General features: G+C 39.4%; 1 protein-coding gene across 1 annotated transcript in view; it reads right to left on the bottom strand.

Moving 5' to 3' along the window:
* Positions 1–25,586, bottom strand: part of CNTN3 (contactin 3) — a 393,558-nt gene that overhangs the window by 104,414 nt on the left and 263,558 nt on the right. The window contains exons 10-12 of the mRNA XM_043886672.1: positions 23,706–23,842; positions 22,444–22,573; positions 19,892–20,042 (exon numbers count right to left, since the gene is read on the bottom strand). Of these exons, the coding sequence (XP_043742607.1) occupies positions 19,892–20,042; positions 22,444–22,573; positions 23,706–23,842 (418 nt within the window). The remainder of the gene's footprint in view (positions 1–19,891; positions 20,043–22,443; positions 22,574–23,705; positions 23,843–25,586) is intronic.

Genomic DNA, 25,586 nt, shown 5'->3' with positions numbered 1-25,586 from the left:
GCAGCAGGTACCTTTTTTTGAGAGCCTATGTAGAAGCCACCACCATAGTGGATGCTTCAGATACTTCATTTTATTATTTTTATTATTGCAAATAGAGTCTACTGAGACAAAAAAAGAATGTAAGAGAAATGGGGCAGGACAGAGCTGGAAGTAACTTGTCCTTTCTCTTCCTGTCAACCAAGATGAGTCTTTTTAGCCAACCTCTTGCTAAGAGTTGGCTATGCCACAAGGCAAATGCCACCCAATATACTGACCAACCCTGCACAGTAAGAATTTCTGGCCCTGACGAACAAAATTAGGAAACCAAGGATCAGGGGTTAAGTAACTTGCCTAACATCACACCTGTGTGGTAAATGGCAGAGCCACAATTTGACCAATATCTTTTTTACTTCGATGCTCTGCTCTTTCCACTTACTAAAATTAAATCAAGAAGCAAATAAAATATATACTTAACTTCATCTGACACAATGAATAATATGCACAGAATTAGTATGCATGTAAATAATAATACAAATAGGCAGAAAATTAAGCTGACTGCAGTTAAGAGGAGAAAATCTGTAGGTCTTGTTTGTGGCTGGAGAATGGGAAGGAGAGAAGTGATTATGATCCCTTCTCATGAGTCCCGTTCGAAACCCAATCTTGGGTTGCACTGACTCCTCTCTTGATTATCTTCACTCTTCTCTTAAATACTAGTTTATGCTCTTAGGGTGCAGGGATTATGTGGCAAATTCACCCTTTACTCTTCTTTTCCCAGCTGGAAGCATAAGAGAAACGGAGGTATGGGTTGGAGAACGCAGCGACAGGAGAGGAATGTTCTCTGTTTTCTGAGATTCTTGTGTATTTACCCAGGTGTATCAACCTCCCCTTCAGGAAAAATTATCTTCCTTCAGGATTCACATCCTCTGAAGGAGAAAGATGGTTCTCTATCTGGGAAGGAACTCAGGTTAGCCTTTCTTATTTTCCTAGTTATATGTGAACTTTACTTTGAACATAATTGGAATATATAAGCAGTTTTACTTCCTGTCCATGCAATGATTTTGTTCAGATGGTGTTTTCCATACTGTTTTTGCTTTGCTTGGTTTCACAGATCCTTCACAATGGAGCTTCATCATCACTTCCTTTGAGATACCTCTCTGTATGGAGTTGCTTGCCCACTCCCCCAAGATGCTGGCTGAGAAAACAACTTTTTGTGCTTCTGACTGTCTTACCAACATCTCCATGAGAGACAGGGTGGAAATGTCCCATTCCTTGGGCAAGTCTCGGTTTCTATGTGTTGTCTTGGCAGGAATTACCAACAGGGCCCCCTTTCTCACCAGAATGCCCCAGACTGTAGAATAAATTATATGGTCACCTTAATCATACAATCTCTCCCAAATTAACTTATGGGTAAATTCTCCACATTCTAAATGAATGTGTGTGGACTCCCTGGGGGTTTAGCTCTATATTCCCAGCCCAGTGCACAGTCCCTAGTGTTGAAAAGCTAAGAGAAACTAGTGGACAGCCTGAGTACCTTCCCTGCAGACATGAAGCAGAGACAGCAATCTCAAAACAACTAATATCCAGGTCCTGAAAGTTGGCAACATCACATGTGTTAAATAAAATTCTCCTCTGTTACTGTAAATTTACCAGTAAGAGATTAATCTGGAGTTAAGGGTATAGTCCTTTGGCCACTTGATGTGAAGAGCTGACTCACTGGAAAAGACCCTTATGCTGGGAAAGACTGAGGGCAGGAGGAGAAGCAGATGACAGAGGACAAGATGGTTGTATGGTATCACCGACTTGATGGACATGAGTTTGAGCAAGTTCTGGGAGTTGGTGATGGACAAGGAAGCCTGGCGTGCTGCAGTCCATGGGGATGCAAATAGTCAGACACAACTGAGAGACTGAACTGAAGGGTATAGGAGTAAAAGTTCCTTAAGATCTTGGCCTATGTGCCCAGGGGCAGATGAACTGAAAGTCTCTGAGCTTCATTAACTATCTGATCAGTGTGAGGGGACAGCTGTTGAGATGGGGACACCAAAGGTGATGAAGATAATCCAGTCTGGAATTCTGTGAAAGGAGCAATGGCAGGCAGAGAGAGAACAGCATTTTTGAATAGTATGAAGAAAAATCGACTCCAGTGTGATAAGAGACAGAGGAGCCAAGAAATGTGAGGAAATAGGGAAGGAATGGAGACAGAAACGATTTGGCAAACAAATTCTTCATCTTCATCTAAAAGCTCCAGCCAAGGGAAATACCATCTAACAGATTTGCTGGATAGTAACAGAGTCCCCAGACACATCTTTACAAAACAAGACTGTGGTTACTAGTGGTAGCAATGGCAGAAATGCCAAGTGGTTCTTGCTCTGACGAATTATCTTGTTTACTGGCAAAAGTTTAGATGCTACTTCCAAGTAACGTCATCAAACTATTCAGTGTCCTCAAAGGGGCAAAGTGACAAGTTGGGGGCATTTCTTGAGCTCCGAAACTCCTATATTAAGCTACTCATGAAATCAGGAGATGTATTTAAAACTGCATGCAAAATTTTGCTTAAAATACTAAGGTATAATTTATAGACAAAATGATTAACCTTTTTGGCAAAGAGTTATGTGACTTAAAGAAGGAATGCAGTCATGTAACCATTGTCATAATCAAGGTCTAGAACAATTCGCTTACCCTCCAAATTCTACCATGACCCAAAAGAGACAATCTCTCCTCCCACTCTGAGCTCTGGACAAGCAGTGATCACTGTTTTATGTCTGTAAAGCAGACTTTTTCAGGTATTACATATACATGGAATCATATAGCATACAAAGCTAACTGCCTTTTAAAGCCAGCTTCTAACTACGTGTAAAAAATACATTGAAATTGGCTAATATATTTTAAAACACTGGATTATGGCTATTAATATTTGGGGAAATCTTTATTTCTTTCTTTAGAAAGCATTTAAATTTCTATAGTATTAAATGCTGCCTAAAACCTTTGAGACAACTATAATGTGTTTAATTAGAAGTAATGGGTCATTCTTAGACTCTCTGCTGAATTGAGGCTATTTTAATAAAATATTTACTATGATAAGCAATAGCATTCAAGAGAAAACCCCATTTTTAAAGATAATTGGCTAATGTGTTTTAAGTACCACTAAGTGATACAGAAAAGCTAAACATTCTCTAAAACATGCCAGCTGGCTTTCTCTTCTTGCATACCATGCCTATTCACATTCTCAAGCGTCTTTTACAATTCTCCTTGGCCGAAAGGAGACAAAACATTCTGTTTTAATTGAAGTCTTTTGAAAATATGTGGATTTAAGTAAATGAATATAAAAGCACTAAAATTTTGACATTTAGTGAAATACCATTGTATGCTGGAATGGGTGGAGTATTTCTGTTTATAAAGAAAACCTCCGTTTTACAGGGTAAAAAGCAGACTAGTTCTTCTTAGTACTGGATGAAACAAATATAAAACAAAAAGAAGAGGAAAAACTTTATCAGAATTGATACTAATAATTTAAAATTTTAGAATATCTGCATTTCAAGCAACAAGTAGACTTTTACTTAACAAATCAATTACTATATAAATCGTGACTGTTGGCCATTTAAATGATGTAAAAATAGGCATCCTCTACTTACATTTAAATTTCCATCGGCTTCAGAATTAAAGATACAGACTCTCTTTTAAGTAAATGATTTACTACTTAATGATATGTACCTGCCTATAAACTTTCATCCACTGCCATGCTTTCAGCTACCATCTATATACACATAACACCTAAATTTCTATCTATAGCTCAGGCCTCATTCCTGAGTTCCAGATTCAGTCAATCTCTAAACCCACATAGATATATCCAGTTGGTTTGTCAATAAGCAGATCAAACTGAAACAATTTCAAATTGAATGTATCACATTTGCCCTCACCTCCACTCTTTCTGTATTGGTCCCCGTCTCACTAAACAGGTCTAACACTATGCTGATGTCTGAACTGGAAATTTAGGATTTGACTTTTACTAGCATCTTCCCGCTTACCTGGTGGCTCAGCTGGTAAAGAATCCACCTGCAATGCCTGACCTCGCAGAAGCGCGGTGGCTACGAGGGACTGTGCTTGAGAGGAGCTACCCCTTGCCCAAGGTCAGGGGCAGCGACCTAGAGCGCCAGGCTGCAACAGCGCAGGAGTGGCCGAGAGGAGCTACTCCACGTTCAAGGTCAGGAGGGGCGGCCGTGAGGAGATACCCCTTGTCCAAGGCAAGGAGCAGCGGCTGCGCTTTGTTGGAGCACCCATTAAGAGACACCCCACATTCAAGGTAAGAGAAACCCAAGTAAGACAGTAGATGTTGTGAGAGGGCATCAGAGGGCAGACACACTAAAACCATAATCACAGAAAACTAGCCAATCTGATCACAGGACCACAGCCTTGTCTAACTCAGTGAAACTAAGCCATGCCGTGTGGGGCCACCCAAGACGGTCGGGGCATGGTGGAGAGGTCTGGCAGAATGTGGTCCACTGGAGAAGGGAATGGCAAACCACTTTAGTATTCTTGCCCTGAGAACCCCATGAACTGTATGAAAAAACAAAATGATAGGATACTCAAAGAGTAACTCCCCAGGTCGGCAGGTGCCCAATATGCTACTGGAGATCAGTGGGGAAATAACTCGAGAAAGAATGAAGGGATGGAGCCAAAGAAAAAACAACACCCAGTTGTGGATGGGACTGGTGATAGAAGCAAGGTCCAATGCTGTAAAGAGCACTGTTGCATGGGAACCCGGAATGTTAGGCCCATGAATCAAGGCAAATTGGAAGTGGTCAAACAGGAGATGGCAAGAGTGAATGTTGACATTCTAGGAATCAGCAAACTAAAATGGAATGGAATGGGTGAATTGAACTCAGATGACCATTATATATACTACTGTGGGCAGGAATCCCTTAGAAGAAAGGGAGTATCCATCATGGTCAACAGAAGAGTCTAAAATGCAGTACTTGGATGCAATCTCAAAAACGACAGAATGATCTCTGTTCATTTCCAAGGCAAACCATTCAATATCACGGTAATCCAATCCTATGCCCCAACCAGCAATGATGAAGAAGCTGAAGTTGAACGGTTCTATGAAGACCTATAAGACCTTATAGAACTAACACTCAAAATAGATGTCCTTTTCACTATAGGGGACTGGAATGCAAAAGTAGGAAGTCAAGAAACACCTGGAGTAACAGGCAAATTTGGCCTTGGAGTACGGAATGAAGCAGGGCAAAGGCTAATAGAGTTTTGCCAAGAGAACTCACTGGTCATAGCAAACACTCTCTTCCAACAACACAAGAGAAGACTCTACACACGGACATCATCGAATGGTCAACATCAAAATCAGATTGATTATATTCTTTGCAGCCAAAGACGGAGAAGCTGTATACATTCAGCAAAAACAAGACCGGGAGCTAACTGTGGCTCAGATCATGAAGTCCTTATTGCCAAATTCAGACTTAAATTGAAGAAAGTAGGGAAAACCACTAGAGCATTCAGGTATGACCTAAATAAAAACCCTTATGATTATACAGTGGAAGTGAGAAATAGATTTAAGGGACTAGATCTGATAGACAAAGTGCCTGATGAACTATGGACAGAGGTTCGTGACATTGTACAGGAGACAGGGATCAAGACCATCCCCATGGAAAAGAAATGCAAAAAAGCAAAATGGCTCTCTGAGGAGGCCTTACGAATAGCTGTGAAAAGAAGAGAAGTGAAAAGCAAAGGAGAAAAGGAAAGATATTCCCATTTGAATGCAGAGTTCCAAAGAATAGCAAGGGAAGATAAAAAAGCCTTCCTCAGCAATCAATGCAAAGAAAGAGAGGAAAACAACAGAATGGGAAAGACTAGAGATCTTTTCAAGAAAATGAGAGATACCAAGGGAACATTTCAGGCAAAGATGGGTTTGATAAAGGACAGAAATGGTATGGACCTAACAAAAGCAGAAGATACTAAGAAGAGGTGGCAAGAATACACAAAAGGACTGTACAAAAAGATCTTCACGACCCAGATAATCACAATGGTGTGATCACTCACCTAGAGCCAGACATCCTGGAATGTGAAGTCAAGGGTGCCTTAGGAAATCATCACTACAAACAAATCTAGTGGAGGTGATGGATTTTCAGTTGAGCTATTTCAAATCCTGAAAGATGATGCTGTGAAAGTGCTGCACTCAATATGCCAGCAAATTTGGAAAACTCAGCAGTGGCCACAGGACTGGAAAAGGTCAGTTTTCATTATAATCCCAAAGAAAGGCAATGCCAAAGAATGCTTAAACTACTGCACAATTGCACTCATCTCACATGCTAGTAAAGTAATGCTCAAAATTCTCCAAGCCAGGCTTCAGCAATACGTGAACCGTGAACTTTGAGATGTTCAAGCTGGAATTAGAAAAGGCAGAGGAACCAGAGATCAAATTGCCAACATCCTCTGGATCATCAAAAAAGCAAGAGAGTTCCAGAAAAACACCTAGTTTTGCTTTATTGACTATGTCAAAGCCTTTGATTGTGTGGATCACAACAAGCTGTGGAAAATTCTGAAAGAGATGGGCATACCAGACCACGTGACCTGCCTCTTGAGAAACCTATATGCAGGTCAGGAAGCAACAGTTAGAATTGGACATAGAACAACAGACTGGTTCCAAATAGGAAAAGGAATGCGTCAAGGCTGTATCTTGTCACCCTCCTTATTTAACTTTTTTGCAGAGTACCTCATGAGAAACGCTGGGCTGGAAGAAGCACAAGCTGGAATCAAGATTGCCGGGAGAAACATCAATAACCTCAGATATGAAGATGACAGCACCCTTATGGCAGAAAGTGAAGAGGAACTAAAAAGCCTCTTGATGAAAGTGAAAAAGGAGAGTGAAAAATTTGGCTTAAAGCTCAACATTCAGAAAACTAAGATCATGGCATCTGGTCCCATCATTTCATGGGAAATAGATGGGGAAACAGTGGAAGCAGTGTCAGACTTTATTTTTTTGGGCTCCAAAATCACTGCAGATGGTGACTGCAGCCATGAAATTAAAAGATGCTTACTCCTTGGAAGGAAAGTTATGACCAACCTTGATAGCATATTAAAAAGCAGAGACATTACTTTGCCAACAAAGGTCCGTCTGGTCAAGGCTATGGTTTTTCCAGTGGTCATGTATGGATGTGAGAGTTGGACTGTGAAGAAAGCTAAGCACCAAAGAATTGATGCTTTTGAACTGTGGTGTTGGAGAAGACTCTTGAGAGTCCCTTGGACTGCAAGGAGATCCAACCAGTCCATCCTAAAGGAGATCTGTCCTGGGTGTTCATTGGAAGGACTGATGCTGAAGTTGAAATTCCAATACTTTGGCCACCTCATGCGAAGAGCTGACACACTGGAAAAGACCCTGATGCTGGGAGGGGTTGGGGGCAGAAGGAGAAGGGGATGACAGAGGATGAGATGGCTGGATGGCATCACTGACTCAATGGGCATGAGTTTGAGTAAACTCCGGGAGTTGGTGATTGACAGGGAGGCCTGGTGTGCTGCAATTCATGGGGTTGCAAAGAGTCGGACACGACTGAGCAACTGAACTGAAATGAGCATCTTCCCTCCTTATCTCTAATAGGATCAAATCCTTTGCCCTGCTGATTTAACTGTTTCACAACCCTCGCTATTCTCTCTGCTATTTCTTTAGTTCGGGCTCTAATTCTCTCTTGCTCAGACTGCTGAATTGTTGCTAACTGGGATTGCTGCCTTAGGTTGCAATCATTTCAATTCACGCTCTCTATTGCCACCGTTGTGATTTTTTAAGAACATAAATTTTATCTTTCTCCTGGGGATACATCCAGTGCATGGGTGCGTGCATGCTACGTCACTTCAGTTGTGTCTGACTCTTTCTGACCTTATGGACTGTAGCCCTCCAGCTCCTCTGCCCATGGGATCCTCCAGGCAAGAATACTGCAGTGAGTTGCAATGCCCTCCTCCAGGGGATCTTCCCGACCCAGGGATCAAACCTGAGTCTCTTACATCTTCTACATTGGCAGCCAGCTTCTTTACCACAAGTGCCATCTGGAAAGCCCTCGTATATCCAGTGAAAACTATAATTCTCAAAGACATATGTACTCCAGTGTTCACTGCAGCATTTTTTACAATAGCCAAGACATGGAAACAATGTAAATGTCCATCAACAGAAGAATTCCTAATACACACACACACACACACACACACACACATATATGTATACTGACATAGACACAAACACACACACAAACACACACAATGCAACACTACTCAGCCATTAGAAAAGAATGAATTAATGCCATTGGCAGCAACATGGATAGACCTAGAGATTATCTTATGAAGAAAAGTAAGTCAGACAGAGAAAGATACATACCATACCATACCAATTGTATGTGGGATTTAAAATATGACAGAAATGAACTGATCTACAAAACATAAACTGACTCATAAAGTCAAAGCTGTGCTTGCCGAGGTAGAAGAGAGTGGAAGAGGGATGGAGTGGGATTAGCAGACACAAACTATTACAAATAGAATGGATAAACAACAAGGTCCTACCGTACAGTACAGGGAACTAAATTCAATATCTTATGATAAACCATATGGAAAAGAGAATGAGCAGAATGTGTATATATGCATAACTGAATCCAGCAGATATTAACACTACATTGTAGATCAACTATATTTCAATAAAATTTTTAAAAATAAATAAACGTGATATTTTAACTCAGCCATTGTATTTTGTTGCTTTCATCAGAAATAAAGTCGAATGTTTATTTCATTTGGTTTTCTTCTGTGCCACTCACAATCAAGTCCTTGCTCACCTCCATGGCCTCTCTCCACAGCCCCCTCTCCTAAATCACTTTACACTTGAGCAGGTTCACTGAACATTAGACGCCTGTGCTGTTCCCGCCTTTGTGTCTCTGCACATGCTGTTCCTCCTGCCCAGAACGCTCTTCTCCAGTGGATCCCAGTCGTCGTTCAAGTCTCACTATACATATTACATCTGCCAGAAAGCCTGCTCTACCCCCTAATTTGAAGATGGGGCCTGTTCAGCCAATCACTGAACATTCTGTACTTTGCCATTTGAGTTTTATTATAACTGTCCTGTGTTACCTGTCTGCATACCCTGCAAAGCTACAAATAATGGGATGGACTTCTCTGATGAAATTTAAACCTAGTGCCTAGCACATAGTAGGTATTCAAAATATTTTCAAGTGAATGAATGAGCACTTAATTTTAAGAGCTCAGGAATCATTATTTCCATTATAAGCCCTTATTGTCTATTCAGACCAGCTTCCTCTGTTGGGAAGTAATCTCTTTATTACCTTAGCTTGAAAGGTTCTCTCTACTTGAAAGCACCAACACTGGTGTTTTAAAACTTTTTTGTAATTCAGGTGTCTTACTCACTTAGATCCACAATACTATGGCTGATGCAAAACTACAAAGCTGTTATTGTGCTAATACAAAAACCTTCACACCACGTAAATTATAATTATTCAAACATATTATGAGGTTTACATTGGGTGTATCTATCAATTTATGCAATTTTTAAAAGACACATTTAATCCTTGAATTTGTTTTTATGGTTAGGGTTTGAATGATACTATATATCTGTATAAATACATAGATACCTACATTTATGTCTCTATAGCACACTAGATATAAATATAGACATGTTTATGCATGTATGTGCGTGCTTGGTCACTTCAGTCATGTCTGACTCTTTGCGACCCCATGGATTGTAGCCCACCAGGCTTCTCTTCCTATTGGATTCTCCAGGCAAGAAAACTGGAGTGGGTAGCCTTTCCCTTCTCCAGGGGATCTTCCCGACCCAGGAATTGAGCCTGTGTCTCTTATGTCTCCTGTATTGGCAGGCAAGTTCTTTACCGCTAGCATCACCTGAGAATGTATATACAGGTTTAATCAAAGAACAACTGTCAATAACCCCTAAGCTAGGCTAGGGAAAGCTTTCCTACTTATCCTAAGTTTCTTATTCACTGACAAACCCATCTTGATTTACCTAAAAACACCAAACAAAACAAAAAAACAAAGTATAACCAAAGTAACTAAGAAATGGATTGAAAATCTTGCCATAAATATGTTACCAAAAAAAAATTGTGCCTTCTCTTTTATATTTTTCAATTTATCAGTGAATTCATTTGTCCCCAAGATGAGATCTGAATCTGCATGTATTACGCTGGAACAGCCCATGATTGAACAACCACAATAAATCTATCATTTAAAGTGCTTTCCCAATTTGGTTTAAGGCTACAGACCAAGAGAGATAGACATGGGGTTTCTGTTGCCAAGTGATGGCTGAGACCCACTCCAATTTCACATGAACTTGGAGAAGATTCAACTCTGCAACTTGTTCCATAATTGCTTTGAGCAGCTTTTCCCCTAAGCATCAAGGCCCTGGCTTAACAGTGCTGTTGCTGTCCAAAGAGATAAAAGCAAAATCCAAACTACCAGCCCTGGTGCCATATACTGAGTATGAGTGTTTCCCCAAAATTTTTATGTTAAATCCAAGTCTCCAATGTGATGATGTTCAGAGGCAGGACCTCTAGGAGGGGATTTGGTCATGAGGGTAGAACCTTCATGAATAAGATTAGTGCCCTTATGGACAAGACCTCAGAGAGCTCTCTGGCTCTTTCTGCCTTGTCAAGGATATAATGAGAAGGCAGATGTCCTTACCAGAACTCAACCATGCTGGCACCCCGATTCTGGGCTCCCATCCTACAGAACTGTGAGAAATAAATTTCCAGCATTTAAGCCATCCGGTTTATGGTGTTTTGTTGTAAAATCTCAAACTAAGATACCTGTGAAAAACTGCAACACTATGACCCTTGCCTTAAACATGTTTCCTCTTTTTAACCTCATTTTTTACACCTGAAAGTTTCCTTATTCACTGAGGAGATGTTAGAAGTACTTCAAATGGGAGATTCAGGAGGGAGAAGACATATGCATACCTATGGCTGATTCAGGTTGATGTATGGCAGAAAGCAGCACAATATTGTAGAGCAATTATCTAAAGACACTTAATAAAACAATTAAAAAAAAAAGAAATACATCATACAAAGTAGAAGGTCAGAAAGCTTAAAGGGGCTTCCCTCGTGGCTCAGATGGTGAAGAATCCACCTGCAATGCAGGAGAGCCAGGTTTCAGACAGAGGTCAGAGAAACAACATTAATGAACATGAGACAGGGTTGGAGTGACCACCACTTCCCCCTCTTTCTTCTTAAATCATAATCTCAATTTCTCATTGGGAATATTCCCATCCAGGAAACAAATCTGTATTTCCCAATCTCTATGGTAGCTACATTTGGCTAGGGAACTAACTTCTGACAAACTGGGTTAGGGAAATTTTCCATAAGGAAAATTGTTGGATGGAACTTCTGGGAAGTTTCTTAAAAGGAAGTAAGTAGACCTTAATTTCTACCTTCCTCTCTCATATCATCAGGGGACAACACAGGGATGACACTGGGAAGAATGTCTTTGAGAGGCTGAAGCCGTCCAGCAGTCAGCCTGGTTCATGATGGGAAGCTGGTGGAGCAGCAAGATAAAAAAGGTATGAGTGTGGACTCTGGGTAGCCTTAACTGCCAACCTTCCAAGAGACCAACCAATCAATGAGTAGCCCGACCCACCAACAAAAAACTTCTACGTCTTTCAGCCACTGCTTCTTCCAATGTTTTATTTATAACATTTATATTTATTTATATATAACATTTATATAAACATTTATAAATATTTATTTATAACCTCATTGGTCTGTATAATAAAAGCTATGGTTTTTCCAGTAGTCATGTATGTATGTATGTCAGAGTTGGACCATAAAGAAGGCTGAGCACTCAAGAATTGAGGTTTTTGAACTGTGCTGCTAGAGAAGGCTTTTGAGAGTCCCTTAGACAGCAAAGATATCAAACCAGTCCATCCTAAAGGAAATCAGCCCTGAATATTTATTGGAAGGACTGATGTTGAAGTTGAAGCTCCAGTACCCTTTGGCTACCTGATGCAAAGAACTGTCTGGAAAAGTCCCTGATGCTTGGAAAGATTGAGGGCAGGGGGTGACAGAGGATGAGATGGTTGGATGCCATCACTGACTCAACGGATGTGAGTTTGAGCAAACTCAGGCAGACAGTCAACGACAGGGAAGCCTGCAGCTCACAGGGTTGCAAAGAGTCAGACATGACTTAGCAAGTGAACAATGATAACAACAACCACTACCTCATTCTTACTGATCAGTGTATCTACAGACAGTGGGTACCATGGTAAATGCTTACTTTATAGCAACTGTATAAGGTAGGAGTTTATCTTTCAGTGTCACATCTTTTTGCCTTTTCATACTGTTCATGGGGTTCTCAAGGCAAGAATACTGAAGTGGTTTGCCATTCCCTTCTCCAGTGGACCACATTTTGTCAGAACTCTCCACCATGACCCGTCTGTCTTGGGTGGCCCTACATGGCATGGCTCATAGTTTCATTCAGTAGTTTCCTTGAGAACCACAAGGCTGTGGTTCTAGTTTGATTTGTTTTCTGGGATTGCGGTTTTCATTCTGTCTGCCCTCTGAAAGATACAGATAAGAGGCTTTATGGAAGCTTCCTGATGGGAGAGACTGACTGTGGGGGAAACTAGGTCTTGTTCTGATAGGTGGGGCCATGCTCAGTAAATCTTTAATTTTTTATTGATGGGAAGGGCTGTGTTCCCTCCCTGTTGTTTGATGTGAGTCCAAACTATGGTAAGAGTAATGAAGATAATGGCCACCTCCTTCAAAAGGTCTTGTGCACCCACTGTTGTATTCAGCGACCCTGACCCTGCAGTAAATCATGGTCAACCCATGCCTCCACTGGAGACTCTTGGACACTCACAGGCAAGTCTGGGTCAGTCTCTTGTGGGGTCACTGCTCCTTTTTTCTGGGTCCTGGTGCACACAAGGTTTTGTTTGTGCCCTCCAAGAGTCTGTCTCCCCTGTCCTGTGTAAGTTCTGTAATCAAATCCCACTGGCCTCCAAAGTCAAATTCCCTGGGGGAATTCTTAGTCCCTTTTGCCAGATCCCCAGGATGGGAAACCTGTTACGGGTCCTAGAACTTTCTTAACAGTATGAGAATTTATTTGGTATAACTGTTCTGCAGTTTGTGGGTTATCTGCTCGGTGGCTCTATGGTGGGGTTAATGGTGACCTCCTCCAAGAAGGCCTATGCCACATGCTGCGCAACCCAGGTCTGCAGCACCCAGAGCCCCTGGCCCTGGGACAGGCCACTGTTGAACCATGCCTCTGCAGGAAATAACGACACACTCAAAGGCCGGTCTGGCTCAGTCTCTGTGGAATCTCTGGGTCCTGGTGCACACAAGGTTCTGTTTGAGCTCTCCAAGCGTATCTGGCGGGTATGGGGTTTGATTCTAAACGTGATTGTGCCCCTTCTATTGTCTTGTGGGGCTTCTCCTTTGCCATTGGACATACGGTATTTCTTTTTATTTTATTTTTTTATGGTATCCAACATTCTCCTGTTGATGATTATTCAGCAGCAAGCTGCAATTTTGGAGTGCTCACAGGAGAAGATGAATGTATGTCCTTCTGTTATGCCATCTTGATCCCAGTATGAAAAGGCAAAAAAATATGACACTGAAAGACGAACTTCCCAGCTGGGTAGGTGCCCAATATGCTACTGGAGAAGAGTGGAGAAATAACTCCAGAAAGAATGAAGAGACAGAGCCAAAGTGAAAACAACACCCAGTTGTGGATGTGACTGGTGATGGACATAAATTCCAATGCTATAAAGAATGATACTGCATAAGAACCTGAAATGTTAGGTCCATGAATCAAGGCAAATAGGAAGTGGTCAAATAGGAGATGGCAAGAGTGAACATCAACATTTTAGGAATCAGTGAACTAAACTGGACTGGGATGAGCGAATTTAATTGAGATGACCATTTTATCTATTACTGTGGGCAAGAATCTCTTAGAAGAAATGGAGCAGCTTTCATAGTCAACAAAGGGTACAAAATGCAGTATTTGGGTACAATCTCAAAAACGACACAATGATATCTGTTCGTTTCCAAGGCAAACCATTCAATATCACAGTAATCCAAGTCTATACCCCAACTACTACTGCCCAAGAAGCTAAAGTTGAAACATTCTATGAACACCTACAAGACCTTCTAGAACTAACACTCAAAAAAGAAGTCCTTTTCATCATAGGGGACTGGAATGCAAAAGTAGGAAGTCAAGAGATACCTGGAGTAACAGGCAAATTTGGCCTTGGAGTAGAGAACAAAGCAGGACCAAGGATAACAGAGTTTTGCCAACAGAATGCTCTGGTCATAGCAAACACCCTCTTCCAACAACACAAGAGAAGACTCTACACATGGAAATCACACTGAAATCAGATTGATCATATTCTTTGCAGCCAAAGATGGAGAAGATCTATACAGGCAGCAAAAGCAAGACCAGGAGCTGACTGTGGCTCAAATCATGAACTCCTTATTGCCAAATTCAGATTTAAATTGAAGAAAGTAGGGAAAACCACTAGACCATTCAGGTATGACCTAAATCAAATCCCTAATGATTATACAGTGGAAGTGACAAATATATTCAAAGGATTAGATCTGATAGAGTGCCTGAAGAACTATTTATAGAGGTTCATGACATTGTACAGGAGGCAGTGATCAAGACCATCCTCAAGAAAAAGAAATGCAAAAAGGCAAAATGGTTGTCTGAGGAGGTCTTACAAATAGCTGAGAAAAGAACAGAAGCTAAGGGAAAGGAAAAAAGGAAAGATATACCCATCTGAATGGGAGTTTCAAAGAATAACAGGGAGAGATAAGAAAGCTTTCCTCAGTTATCAGTGCAAAGAAATAGAGAAAAACATTAGAATGGGAAAGACTAGAGATCTTTTCAAGAAAATTAGAGATACCAAGGGAACTTTTCATGTAAAGATGGGCACAATAAAGGACAGAAACAATATGGATCTAACAGAAGCAGAAGATATTAAGAAGATATGGCAAGAATACACAGAAGAACTGTACAAAAAAGATCTTCACGACCCAGATAACCACGATGGTGTGATCACTCACCTAGAGCCCGATACCCTTGGAATGCGAAGTCAAGTGGGCCTTAGGAAATCATCACTACGAACAAAGCTAGTGGAGGTGATGGAATTCCAGTTGAGCTATTTCAAATCCTAAAAGATGATGCTGTGAAAGTCCTACACTCAATATGCCAGCAAATTTGGAAAACTCAGCCATGGCCACAGGACTGGAAAATGTCAGTTTTCATTCCAATCCCAAAGAAAGGCAATGCCAAAAAAACTTTTAAACTATCGCATAATTGCACTCATCTCATATGCTAGCAAAGTAATACTCAAAATTCTCCAAGCCAGGCTTCAACAGTACATAAACTGAGAACTTCAAGATGTTCAAGCTGGATTTAGAAAAGGTAGAAGAACCAGAGATCAAATTGCCAGCATCTACTGGAGCATCGAAAAAGCAAGAAAGTTCCAGGAAAAAATCCTATTTATGCTTTATTAACTATGTCAAAGCCTGTGACTGTGTTGATCACAACAAACTGTAGAAAATTTTTCAAGAGATGGCAATACAAGATCACCTTACCTTTCTCCTGAGAAATTTGTAAGTAGGTCAAGAAGCAACAGTTAGAACCAGACATGGAGCAATAGACTGCTTCTATATCATGAAAGGAGTACATCAAGGATGTATATTGTCACCCTGCTTATTTAACTTATACGCAGAATACATCATGTGAGATCCGGGCTGGATGAAGCACAAGCTGGAATCAAGATTGCTGGGAGAAATATCAATAACCTCAGATATGCAGATGACGACACCCTTATGGCAGAAAGCAGGGAAGAGCTAAAGTGCCTGTTGATGAAAATGAAAGAAGAGAGTGAAAAAGCTGGCTTAAAACTCAGCATTCAGAAACCTAAGATCATGGCATCCGGTCCCATCACTTCATGGCAAATAGATGGGAAACAATGGAAACACTGGGCTCCCAAATCACTGCAGATGGTAACTGCCACCATGAAATTAAAAGACACTTGCTCCTTGGACGTAAAGCTATGACCAACCTTGACAGCAGATTAAAAATCAGAGACCTTACTTTGCTGACAAAGATCCATCTAGTCAAAGCTATGTTTTTTCCAGTAGTCATGTATGTATGTGAGAGCTGGACTGTAAAGAAAGCATATACACCATGGAATATTACTCAGCCATTAAAAAGAATTCATTTGAACCAGTCCTAATGAGATGGATGAAGCTGGAGCCCATTATACAGAGTGAAGTAAGCCAGAAAGATAAAGAACATTACAGCATACTAACACATATATATGGAATTTAGAAAGGTAATAACGATAACCCTATATGCAAAACAGAAAAAGAGACACAGAAATACAGAACAGACTTTTGAACTCTGTGGGAGAAGGTGAGGGTGGGATATTTCAAAAGAACAGCATGTATACTATCTATGGTGAAACAGATCACCAGCCCAGGTGGGATGCATGAGACAAGTGCTCCGGCCTGGTGCACTGGGAAGACCCAGAGGAATCGGGTGGAGAGGGAGGTGGGAGTGGGGATCGGGATTGGGAATACATGTAAATCCATGGCTGATTCAAAGAATAAAAAAAAAAAAAAAAAAAAAAACAAAAAAAAAACAAAAAAAAAAAAAGAAAGCTGAGAGCCAAAGAATGGATGCTTCTGAACTGTGGTGTTGGAGAGTCCCTTGGACTGCAAGGAGACCAAACCAGTCAATCCTAAAGGAAATCAACTCTGAATATTCATTGAAAGGACTGATGCTGAAGCTGAAACTCCAATACTTTGGCTACCTGATTGGAAGAAGTGACTGACTGGAAAATACCGATGATGGGAAAGATTGAAGGCAGGAGCAGAAGGGGATGACATGGGATAAGATGGTTGGATGGCATCATCAACTCGATGGACATGAGTTTGAGCAAGCTCTGGGAGTTGGTGATGGACAAGGAAGCCTGGCATACTGCAGTCAATGGGGTTGTGAAGAGTCGGAGATGACTGAGTAACTGAACTGAAGGTAAGAATTATTATCTCTCTCTTATGGATGAGGATATTAATGTTTATAGGTGTTAGAGAAGTGACCTAATAATACCAATGTAGCAAGTGGCCAAGTAAGAAATACCAGGTGAGATTCTAGACCTTTTTTTCGTGCATCATCCCATCATTATGTAAAGTGAAAGTCGCTCAGTCATCTCCAACTCCTGGGACCCCATGGACTATACCGTCCATGGAATTCTCCAGGCCAGAATACTGGAGTGGGTAGCTGTTCCCTTCTCCTGGGGATCTTCCCAACCCAGGGATCAAACCCAGGTCTCCTGCATTGTAGGTGGATTCTTTACCAGTTGAGCCACAAGGGAAGTCCACCATTCTCTAAAGTGGCAGTAAGTCTCTACTGTGTGCCTTGAGTAAACCTGCTAATCTTTTGTCCTCTTTTAAAGTTAAGATTAAAACCTCTGCCTACTATAGGCACTACTGTGAGGACAAGTGTGTTTATCATTGTGCAAAGTGCTTAAGTCCTTGGAACATAATTACTATTTAATTTATGTATACAATTAAAAGTCTTTAAAATGTTTTCAACAACAAAAAGTCACCATTGATAGAGAAAGGTTTAAGCTGCAGCATTGTGAAAATTAAATAGTTTGTATCTCGACTTGTTTAAACTGGCTTGGACAACTAAATTTGAAATCGCTAATTACTTTTCTGTTCCAGAAACCTATGCTGTACTGCCTAGCACTTGGTTAGATTGTTTTGTAACTGCTCAGTTCACAATTTTGCCTTGTCATCCTGCTGTGGCTGCCTGAGGCATAAAGTATCATATAGTCCCCCACAAAGTATCATAGGAATAGCAGATTGTGTTATCCTAACCAACTCACAAAAATAACTTTGGGACTACAATCTAAAAGCACTTCAACCTGGCTGTCTGTCTGCAGTAAGCCTTAGCAGTTTTGGAAAAGTAAATTTACATTTCTTAGTCTAAGAAATTGTTTCCTTGTTTCCCCCATCTCCAAAAAGAATAATTTGGACCCCATAACTTCAAATGCTGAGACCACCTCTCAGATTCTGTGTTCTCTCTACAAAATGTTGCCCTGAAAACGCTTCATAGTTATGCCCTGGCTATGGAATTCACTCTGGCTATGTGACTTCAGGGGAATTACATAATTCCTCTAAGCTTTAGTTTTTTCATTAGTGAAATGGAGATGATAATATGATATAAACAGCACAGAGCTGCAGAAATATTTAAAGGAAATAACATGTGTGGCACTCTGTATCAGTTTCCTTTTTCTCCAATTACAAATTACTATAAACTTGGTGGCCTGGAACAACACAAATGTATTATGTTACAGTTCTGGAGGTCAGAAGTCCAGTGTGGGTCACAACGGGCTAAAATCAAGGTGTTGTTAGTGTTGTGGTACTTTTTGTTGTCGTTGTTGTTCAATCGATAAGTCATGTAAAACTCTTGCGACCCCATGGACTGTAGCTCACCAGGCTCCTCTGTCCATGGGATTTCCGAAGGCAAGAATACTGCAGTGGGTTGCCCTTTCCTCCACCAGGGGATCTCTGCCCCCAGCCCCTGCCATCCCCCAGGGATCAAATGAATGTCTTCTGCATTGGGAGGTGGATTCTTTACCACTGAGCCACTTGGGAAGCCCTGTGTTACTCTGGAAGGTTCTGAAATCATTTTCTGCTCCTTCACACATTGTTGGAAGAATTCACTTCATTGAAGTTGTGGGACTGAGATCCCTATTTCCTTGCTGACTGTCACCTGAGGATTTTCCCTTTTGATAGAGGAATCTGGAATTCCTTTGTTCATTGGCCCCCTCCCACCATTCTCAAAGTCAGCAGTCCCAGTCAGGGTCTCCCTCACGCTGGAAATCTCTCCTGCCCCTTCCTTCATTATCATACATTTCTTTCAAACACTTCTGTCGTCTTCTTCTCCTTTCAAGTACCCATCCAGAGCATCCAAGATAATCTCCCCATTTTAAGATCAAGTTGTTGGCAACCTTAATTTCACCTTTAACTTTCATTATCTTTTGTCATGTGACATAATATAATCAAATTCTCCAGAAGAAGGGCATGGACATGTTTGTGGCCATCAATTCCACTTATCGGAAGCTTTCAGCGCAATGTTCCAAGAGGTAGTAAGTATTCAGTCAATAATAACGATACCCAATACTTATGTTTACTCTTTGCCAGGTTCTGACCTAAGTGCTGTATAGATATTTATGGGTTTTAGCCACATACCAACTCTCTAATGTGAAGTATGTGCTAATATCATCCTATTAATTAACAAATGAGGACTCGAAACACACAAAGAGTAAGTCACTTCCTTGAGCTGGTAAAAGAATACAGATTGGAACTCAACAGTTTTGCTCCAAAATCTGTGCTTTTAACTAAGCCCTATTCTGCTTCATTTTAATTCTGTTATCACAGAAGTCAGGAAATCAAGCGAGCCTTTGCTTAAACTAATACCTGTAAAATTACTTCAATATAAGACAGCAAGATTGATATTCATCTGGCATATGCTGCCATCTTATATTTTCTTTGCCCTGAGATGTTGGGCAACCAGGAGCTGAGAGAGGGCCTGGGTCCAGGGCCGGCATTCCTCTGTCATTCCAGTTTGGAGTCTTTATCAGTCAAATGGGGAAGAAACACATTTTGAAAATACTCTATGTTGAAAGAGGTGAGGTAAATCTGTTTTTAGATTTCAAAACCTGATTAGTATCATCTCGAGAGTATTACAAACAAAAATGCTGCTATTGTAGTTCCTGAACACCTCACATTTTATTGAAATGCATTTCATTTCATATTGAAAGCTACTTCAGCATTACTATGGAAAGCAAGAAGCAGGTAAATCACCACATTTATGGGCAACAGAATACCTTTCATTTTCCTGAACGACCACCTCTCCTTTCTTCCAGGAGGAGAGTGCCCTGGGGGAAGCTCTGGGTTTACAATCCAAGTTGACCTCACTGCCCACCTGCACCTGAATCAACTTTTTCATTGGAGTCTTTGAAAAATCTGGAGCAGAAGCTGAAAAGGAGGAAAGAAGGTGAATTTGATATTTGATTTCATTTCTTTAAATTCCCATAAATTTCAAAGGTCGACTTTATAATGATTTTTTTAAAGGTTCTTGACACATGAGATATTACTACTTGATTTATTTGACTGATGGAAGATCACTTACTAGATGCTTTCAATGCTCAAAAACTAATTCCTACTATTGTGTTTCCTGGCAAGTCCTAATTCCTGAGACAGTTATTTTTATATGAAAATTTTAAGTTTACCATGAACTTTTAAAATAGCTCAGTCACAGATTTAATAACACTAAAAACATTTACCATAGAATGTTTTTGAAAGTTCCATGAAGACAACAGGGTCAGTCTCTCTCGTGACTTCAGAGACATATTGCCTGACAGTCAGTAGGTACTCAGCAATGTTTACTGAATAAAGGCTGAGTGCTGAACACTTATTCTCTTGTATAAACATTATCAAGATCTATTATAAACATTATTAAGATCTATTATAAAATTTTCATGTGGTTAGCTTTAACTTCAAAGTTGGAGAAGTATAACACGCATTATTATAATATGTTACAATATTCCATTAAATACTATAATATGTAGAAAATACATTTGCTACTAATGCATGGAATGCTGATCTTGAAACAAGACCTGAACATTCAAGAGACAAAATAATGCATCACTTGAAGGAAAGTATATGTTAATCAGAAAATCATCTTTTTTTTACTGCAAATGTGGAAAAAAATTAAGAATTCAGTGCATTTCTGTAAATATCTAATCTACTTTCCTACGGCATATCCCAGTGAATATAATTTATTTTTTAATAACTGGATATAATACAATAAATTATATGACACATATATGTGATTGCAGATAAAGAAGACATGTTATCTTAGAGGTTGCTGGCCTTAAAAATTAAGATTCTAAGAGAATAATTTTTACTAAAACAAACCAAAAATACCTTTATATATCAGTATAATCTCTTTCCAAACATAGGTCATATTTTTTCCCATACAAAAACCCCATGCAACACTAGGCAGAGATTCACTTGGTTTAAGATGAATAAACTATGGTTTATAAGATTAATTAAGAGTATAGCAGGCTTCAACTTCAGATATGTGCACATTTCACCTCCTTTCTGTTGTAATACCATATATCTCTGTCATGGATAACACCAGCCAGATTTTCAGGTGATGATCTACTGATCCCAAGCTTTAGTCTTCTTGGTACAGATGATGTGTTTCTAACTTCCAGGCACCAAGAGACACCTGTTTTCCTTAAACCAGTGTTTTTCCATGAAACACATAACATTTAGGCTATCTTGGGCACTGAAGGACATTGAGCAGTCTCTCTGGCATCTGTCTGCAAGATGCCAGGAGCATATGCAGGCTCCATCCTTTGCTATCGTACTCTTACACTGTGGCAGCCAAAAATGTCTCCAGACATTTCCTACTATTTCCAGGGTGCAAAACCGTCCCCAGTAGGGAAGCACTGAGTTAGATCAATCAGGACTGTGACTTGCGCTTAAGCAATTAAGAAAGCTATCCTTCTTTCACTAGATTGACGCTGATAATGAAAATTGAATGTGCTGGGGATCATCATATGAGGCCTGAGAGTGGTGATGACGCTAGAACCCTGAGTCAAATCAAACATTAAATCCAAATTCTCTACTTTAATTACAATGAACAATAAATTTCCCCACTCCCCTTCTCTTTCCCTCCTTCCCACCCTCTTCCTTGCTCTCTTGCCTCCTCCTTCCCTCCTACCCTTCCTTTCTTCCTCCTCTCTTTCTTATCTATACGTACTATGTTATGCTCTGACAATTTTGGTTGGACTTGAAGTCATTTGCACCTTACAGTGTCTTTTCTGGACAATGGTCCTAAACATAACATTTCCTTTCTTCTCTTATACCTGAAGTACAAGAGAAACATAATTCATAATTTCAAGTAGTTGAGCCTCAGTTAGTTAAAGCTTTGGTGTGCCCAAAGCTTGAAGCTTCCAGCAGAATTATTAAAGACAAAGACAACAACTCCTTTTGGATCAATAAACTATTGATTTGAATTTTGATATTTACTTTTATGGACCAGCAACTGAGAACACCAGAGTCACTTATTCTCCTAAAAGGTACTACTTAGTTCATACTATTTGGTGCTGGATAAGGATGTTTTAGCTCAACACTCTCTCCCTACTGTTTCTCTACGTCAAACTCTGGGTTTAATTCTGGCCATAATTGCTGCTTTTCCTTAGAAATTATTAAAGTGTATGCCTCGATTAAAAACTCTGCATGATTCTGCTGTGATACTGAAAATGTTATTAGATGTAGGAATCTAATATGAAAGGTAAATATTTCTGCTTCTGGCAAAAATGGAGGATTTAAGAAAAATAAATTAAGATGAGAAAGTTGGTCTTACCCATGACCTTGAGCTCAGCACTAGAATAGACGAGACCATGTTTGTTCTCTGCTATGCACTGGAACATGCCAGAATCGGTCACATTTAGGTTTGATATTGTAAGGGCACCATTTTCTATCTGTATTCTCTCCTAGACAATAATAAAAATGCCTTGCATATAAATGTATATACCATTTTAGATGAAAAATGATAACCACTGAATATTATTTCAATCATGCAAAAGTGTCCTTAATTTCCCTCATGGTATTAGACAATCTGACCTGAAATTTAAATGATTCCCTCATCTGAAATGGTGAGAGTGACTTAACATAACAGCTAGACATTAAAAATACTAATAAACATACTGCAGTCAAAAAGTATATCAGTAAAATACATAACAAAGCATAAATGGAAAATTTTGCAACTCTTGCATTTTTCCCTACGGATGAAGTTGCAGACTTTAAGAAATGTACCAGGCTTTCCATCCCATGAACTGGAAAGGTTTTTACCAGTTTTTAAAATCATGCAAAATTGAAGACATAATAAATTCTGTGTATTAAAAAGGGTACTGGCAAACACATATCTATTTAAGGTTTGTAGGTATTATGAATGGTTATGTGGAAAAATCTGAAGGAACATAAGTGACTTAGTACAACAATTTTTAAAAAGAGCAAAAATTACATGGCTTGAGAAGTGATTGAGAAAATACTCATGTAACAAGGTAATGATATAATTGATACATTTATTCTCCAGAGGCCATCCATGTTATCAAACAGGAAAAATGGAAATTACATTCTACATATGATTAAAATAAGGCCTTCTCTAATTTCAAATGAAAAAAAAAATAGTGCAGTGGACCCTTGAACAACAAAGTTTGAACTATGGGGGTCCACTTATTTGCATACTTTTTCATTGAAAATTGTAAATACTACAGGACTTCACAACCCCTGGTTGGTTGCATCCATGGATCAGGGACACAGAGAACTGACTATAAATTATGGAAGAGCTAACATTTGCATTGTTCGTAGGTTGACTTTATATCATGAACTAAATTCAAAAAATAATCTTTCTCCAATGAAATTCAATACTGAAAATATTTCCTTCTTGGAAGACTGGGTACTTGATTTTATCCTTTTCTCCCTTGCACCACTTCTTAGATGAGTGTAATAAAAACTCTTCAGATGAATGTGTGCAAACTCACCAGTTTACTCTGGCAGTTGGTACCAGAAAAGGCATTTATACAAAGTGGGAAAAAGGCGTATTAACCAGGCACATGACCTTACCTCAAGCACAAGGGCTTCTCCATTTTTCAACCATCGGTAGGAGGGTTTGGGCTTACCACTGGCCCGACATTCCCAGTAAAGACTGTCCTCTACTGCTAATTCTACATCTTTTATGAGTTGAACCCAATGAGGCTTTGCTGTAATGAAAAAAAAAAATTCAAACCACTCCACAATAAAAAACAAATACTTTACCCACAAAAATATATGTGGATATGACTTTGGGCAATAATAGATTAATGTAAGCTAATGTAATGTAAGTGGCTAAAATTGTATTTAATTCACTAGGTATTTACTAAGTGGGTATGTGAAATATTTCTAGATTTGAGAATGGATGTTACAACCTGCCCTTTCCTAAGTCAAATTCATTATGCTTTCTCTGTTTTCAAAATTCTGGGCACTGTATTACATTCTTCAGATACCAGCAGAAAAATTCAGGTACACAAAATATATAGATTTTCTTGTCCAAGTACATTTTTGAATTATGAGGTCACAACTTACGGCAACTTAATATGTGAATGACAGCAGATACCAGTCTTAATTATACACTAAAAATCAGCATCAATAGAAGAGAAACTTGTACAGCAGAAAAAAAAAAATATTTCCTTCAAGTTAGAAATAACTCTTAATTAAATACAAACCAGTGAACATCTTATGAACCTCTGTGCAAATTAAAATGAAAGCAGGGAAAGATGGATAAATTCGTTCAATTTGAATCAAATGATTTTTTATGAAAAAGAAGTAACTCATGCAACCTTAAATTATGTATGCAAATCAGTTGCATCAAGTGGATTTATCATTTTTACTTACATTTTAGAAGACACTTGGGAAATCCTTTTACAGATGAAAGCAACATACCACTCACAATGAAAGCCACTCAACATTCAAAGTATATTCAGCCAAATCTCAGTCTGTGTTTTAGATCTGAGACTAGGAGGTGAGATGTCTTCCCAGTTTCACATTGCATTATACATGTGATGTGTACTTCGGGGTTCACATTTGCATCCTCCATATGAAGAAAGATTTTATCTATTTCTATTTAATTTCAACCATGGGAAGATTTGTCTTTCTGTTTATAGCTCATAAAATTGCCTTTTTTACAAGTGAAACTGAAACTATAGCTATTCAGCTTTTAGAGAAAATGTACCCATCGAAGTTTTACCTTGTTTTGTCTTTTTATAAAATATAAACAGCTTGCCCAATCTGAAGTATTATTCAGTCCCAAATCACTCCTCTCTACTCTATATTGAAACACACTGTCTTCTTTCAGGAATTAATCAGCCTAGGTGGGATGAGACTACAATAGACTCACATATGATCCCTTGACTGAGGCTCAAGTTTCTAGCAAAAATTTCCACTGGCTTCTCATACTACTGTTCTCCAAATGGAAGGATAATTTGCTGGACTAAGCGAATCCTAAGATTGCAATTGCCACATAATGTGATTTATCCCCTTATTCCATCATATGAGATTCAAATATTCTACTGGACCATTTTTTACATTAAATATCAGAGCAGATAATCATAGAACTGCAAGGCATTTATTGAATATACTAGACTTCAGACAGAATTTTAAAGTAACTTTCATGAAACTCTCTAATTGATTTCTGATTTCTTTTCTTTAACTGAGATTTTTTTTTTTTTTCATTTTATTTTTTGGCTGCACTGTACTGCATATGGTATCTTAATTTTCTGATGAGGGATCAAACCTGTGACCCCTGCAATGAAAGTGCAGAGTCCTAACCACTGGACCGCCAGAGAGTTCTCTCTATTTCTTAGGTACATATAAAAATGGACTAAAGTAACCATCTGCCTCATTTACTGAGTATAGTGGATGATGTTTGTTGTCTATTGTGTATCCATTTTCTCTCTTCTTTATTCCTAA

The sequence above is a fragment of the Cervus elaphus genome, chromosome 24 (assembly GCF_910594005.1).
Source record: "Cervus elaphus chromosome 24, mCerEla1.1, whole genome shotgun sequence".
Taxonomy (NCBI): domain Eukaryota; kingdom Metazoa; phylum Chordata; class Mammalia; order Artiodactyla; family Cervidae; genus Cervus; species Cervus elaphus.
This window is presented reverse-complemented; position numbering and strand designations above follow the sequence as displayed.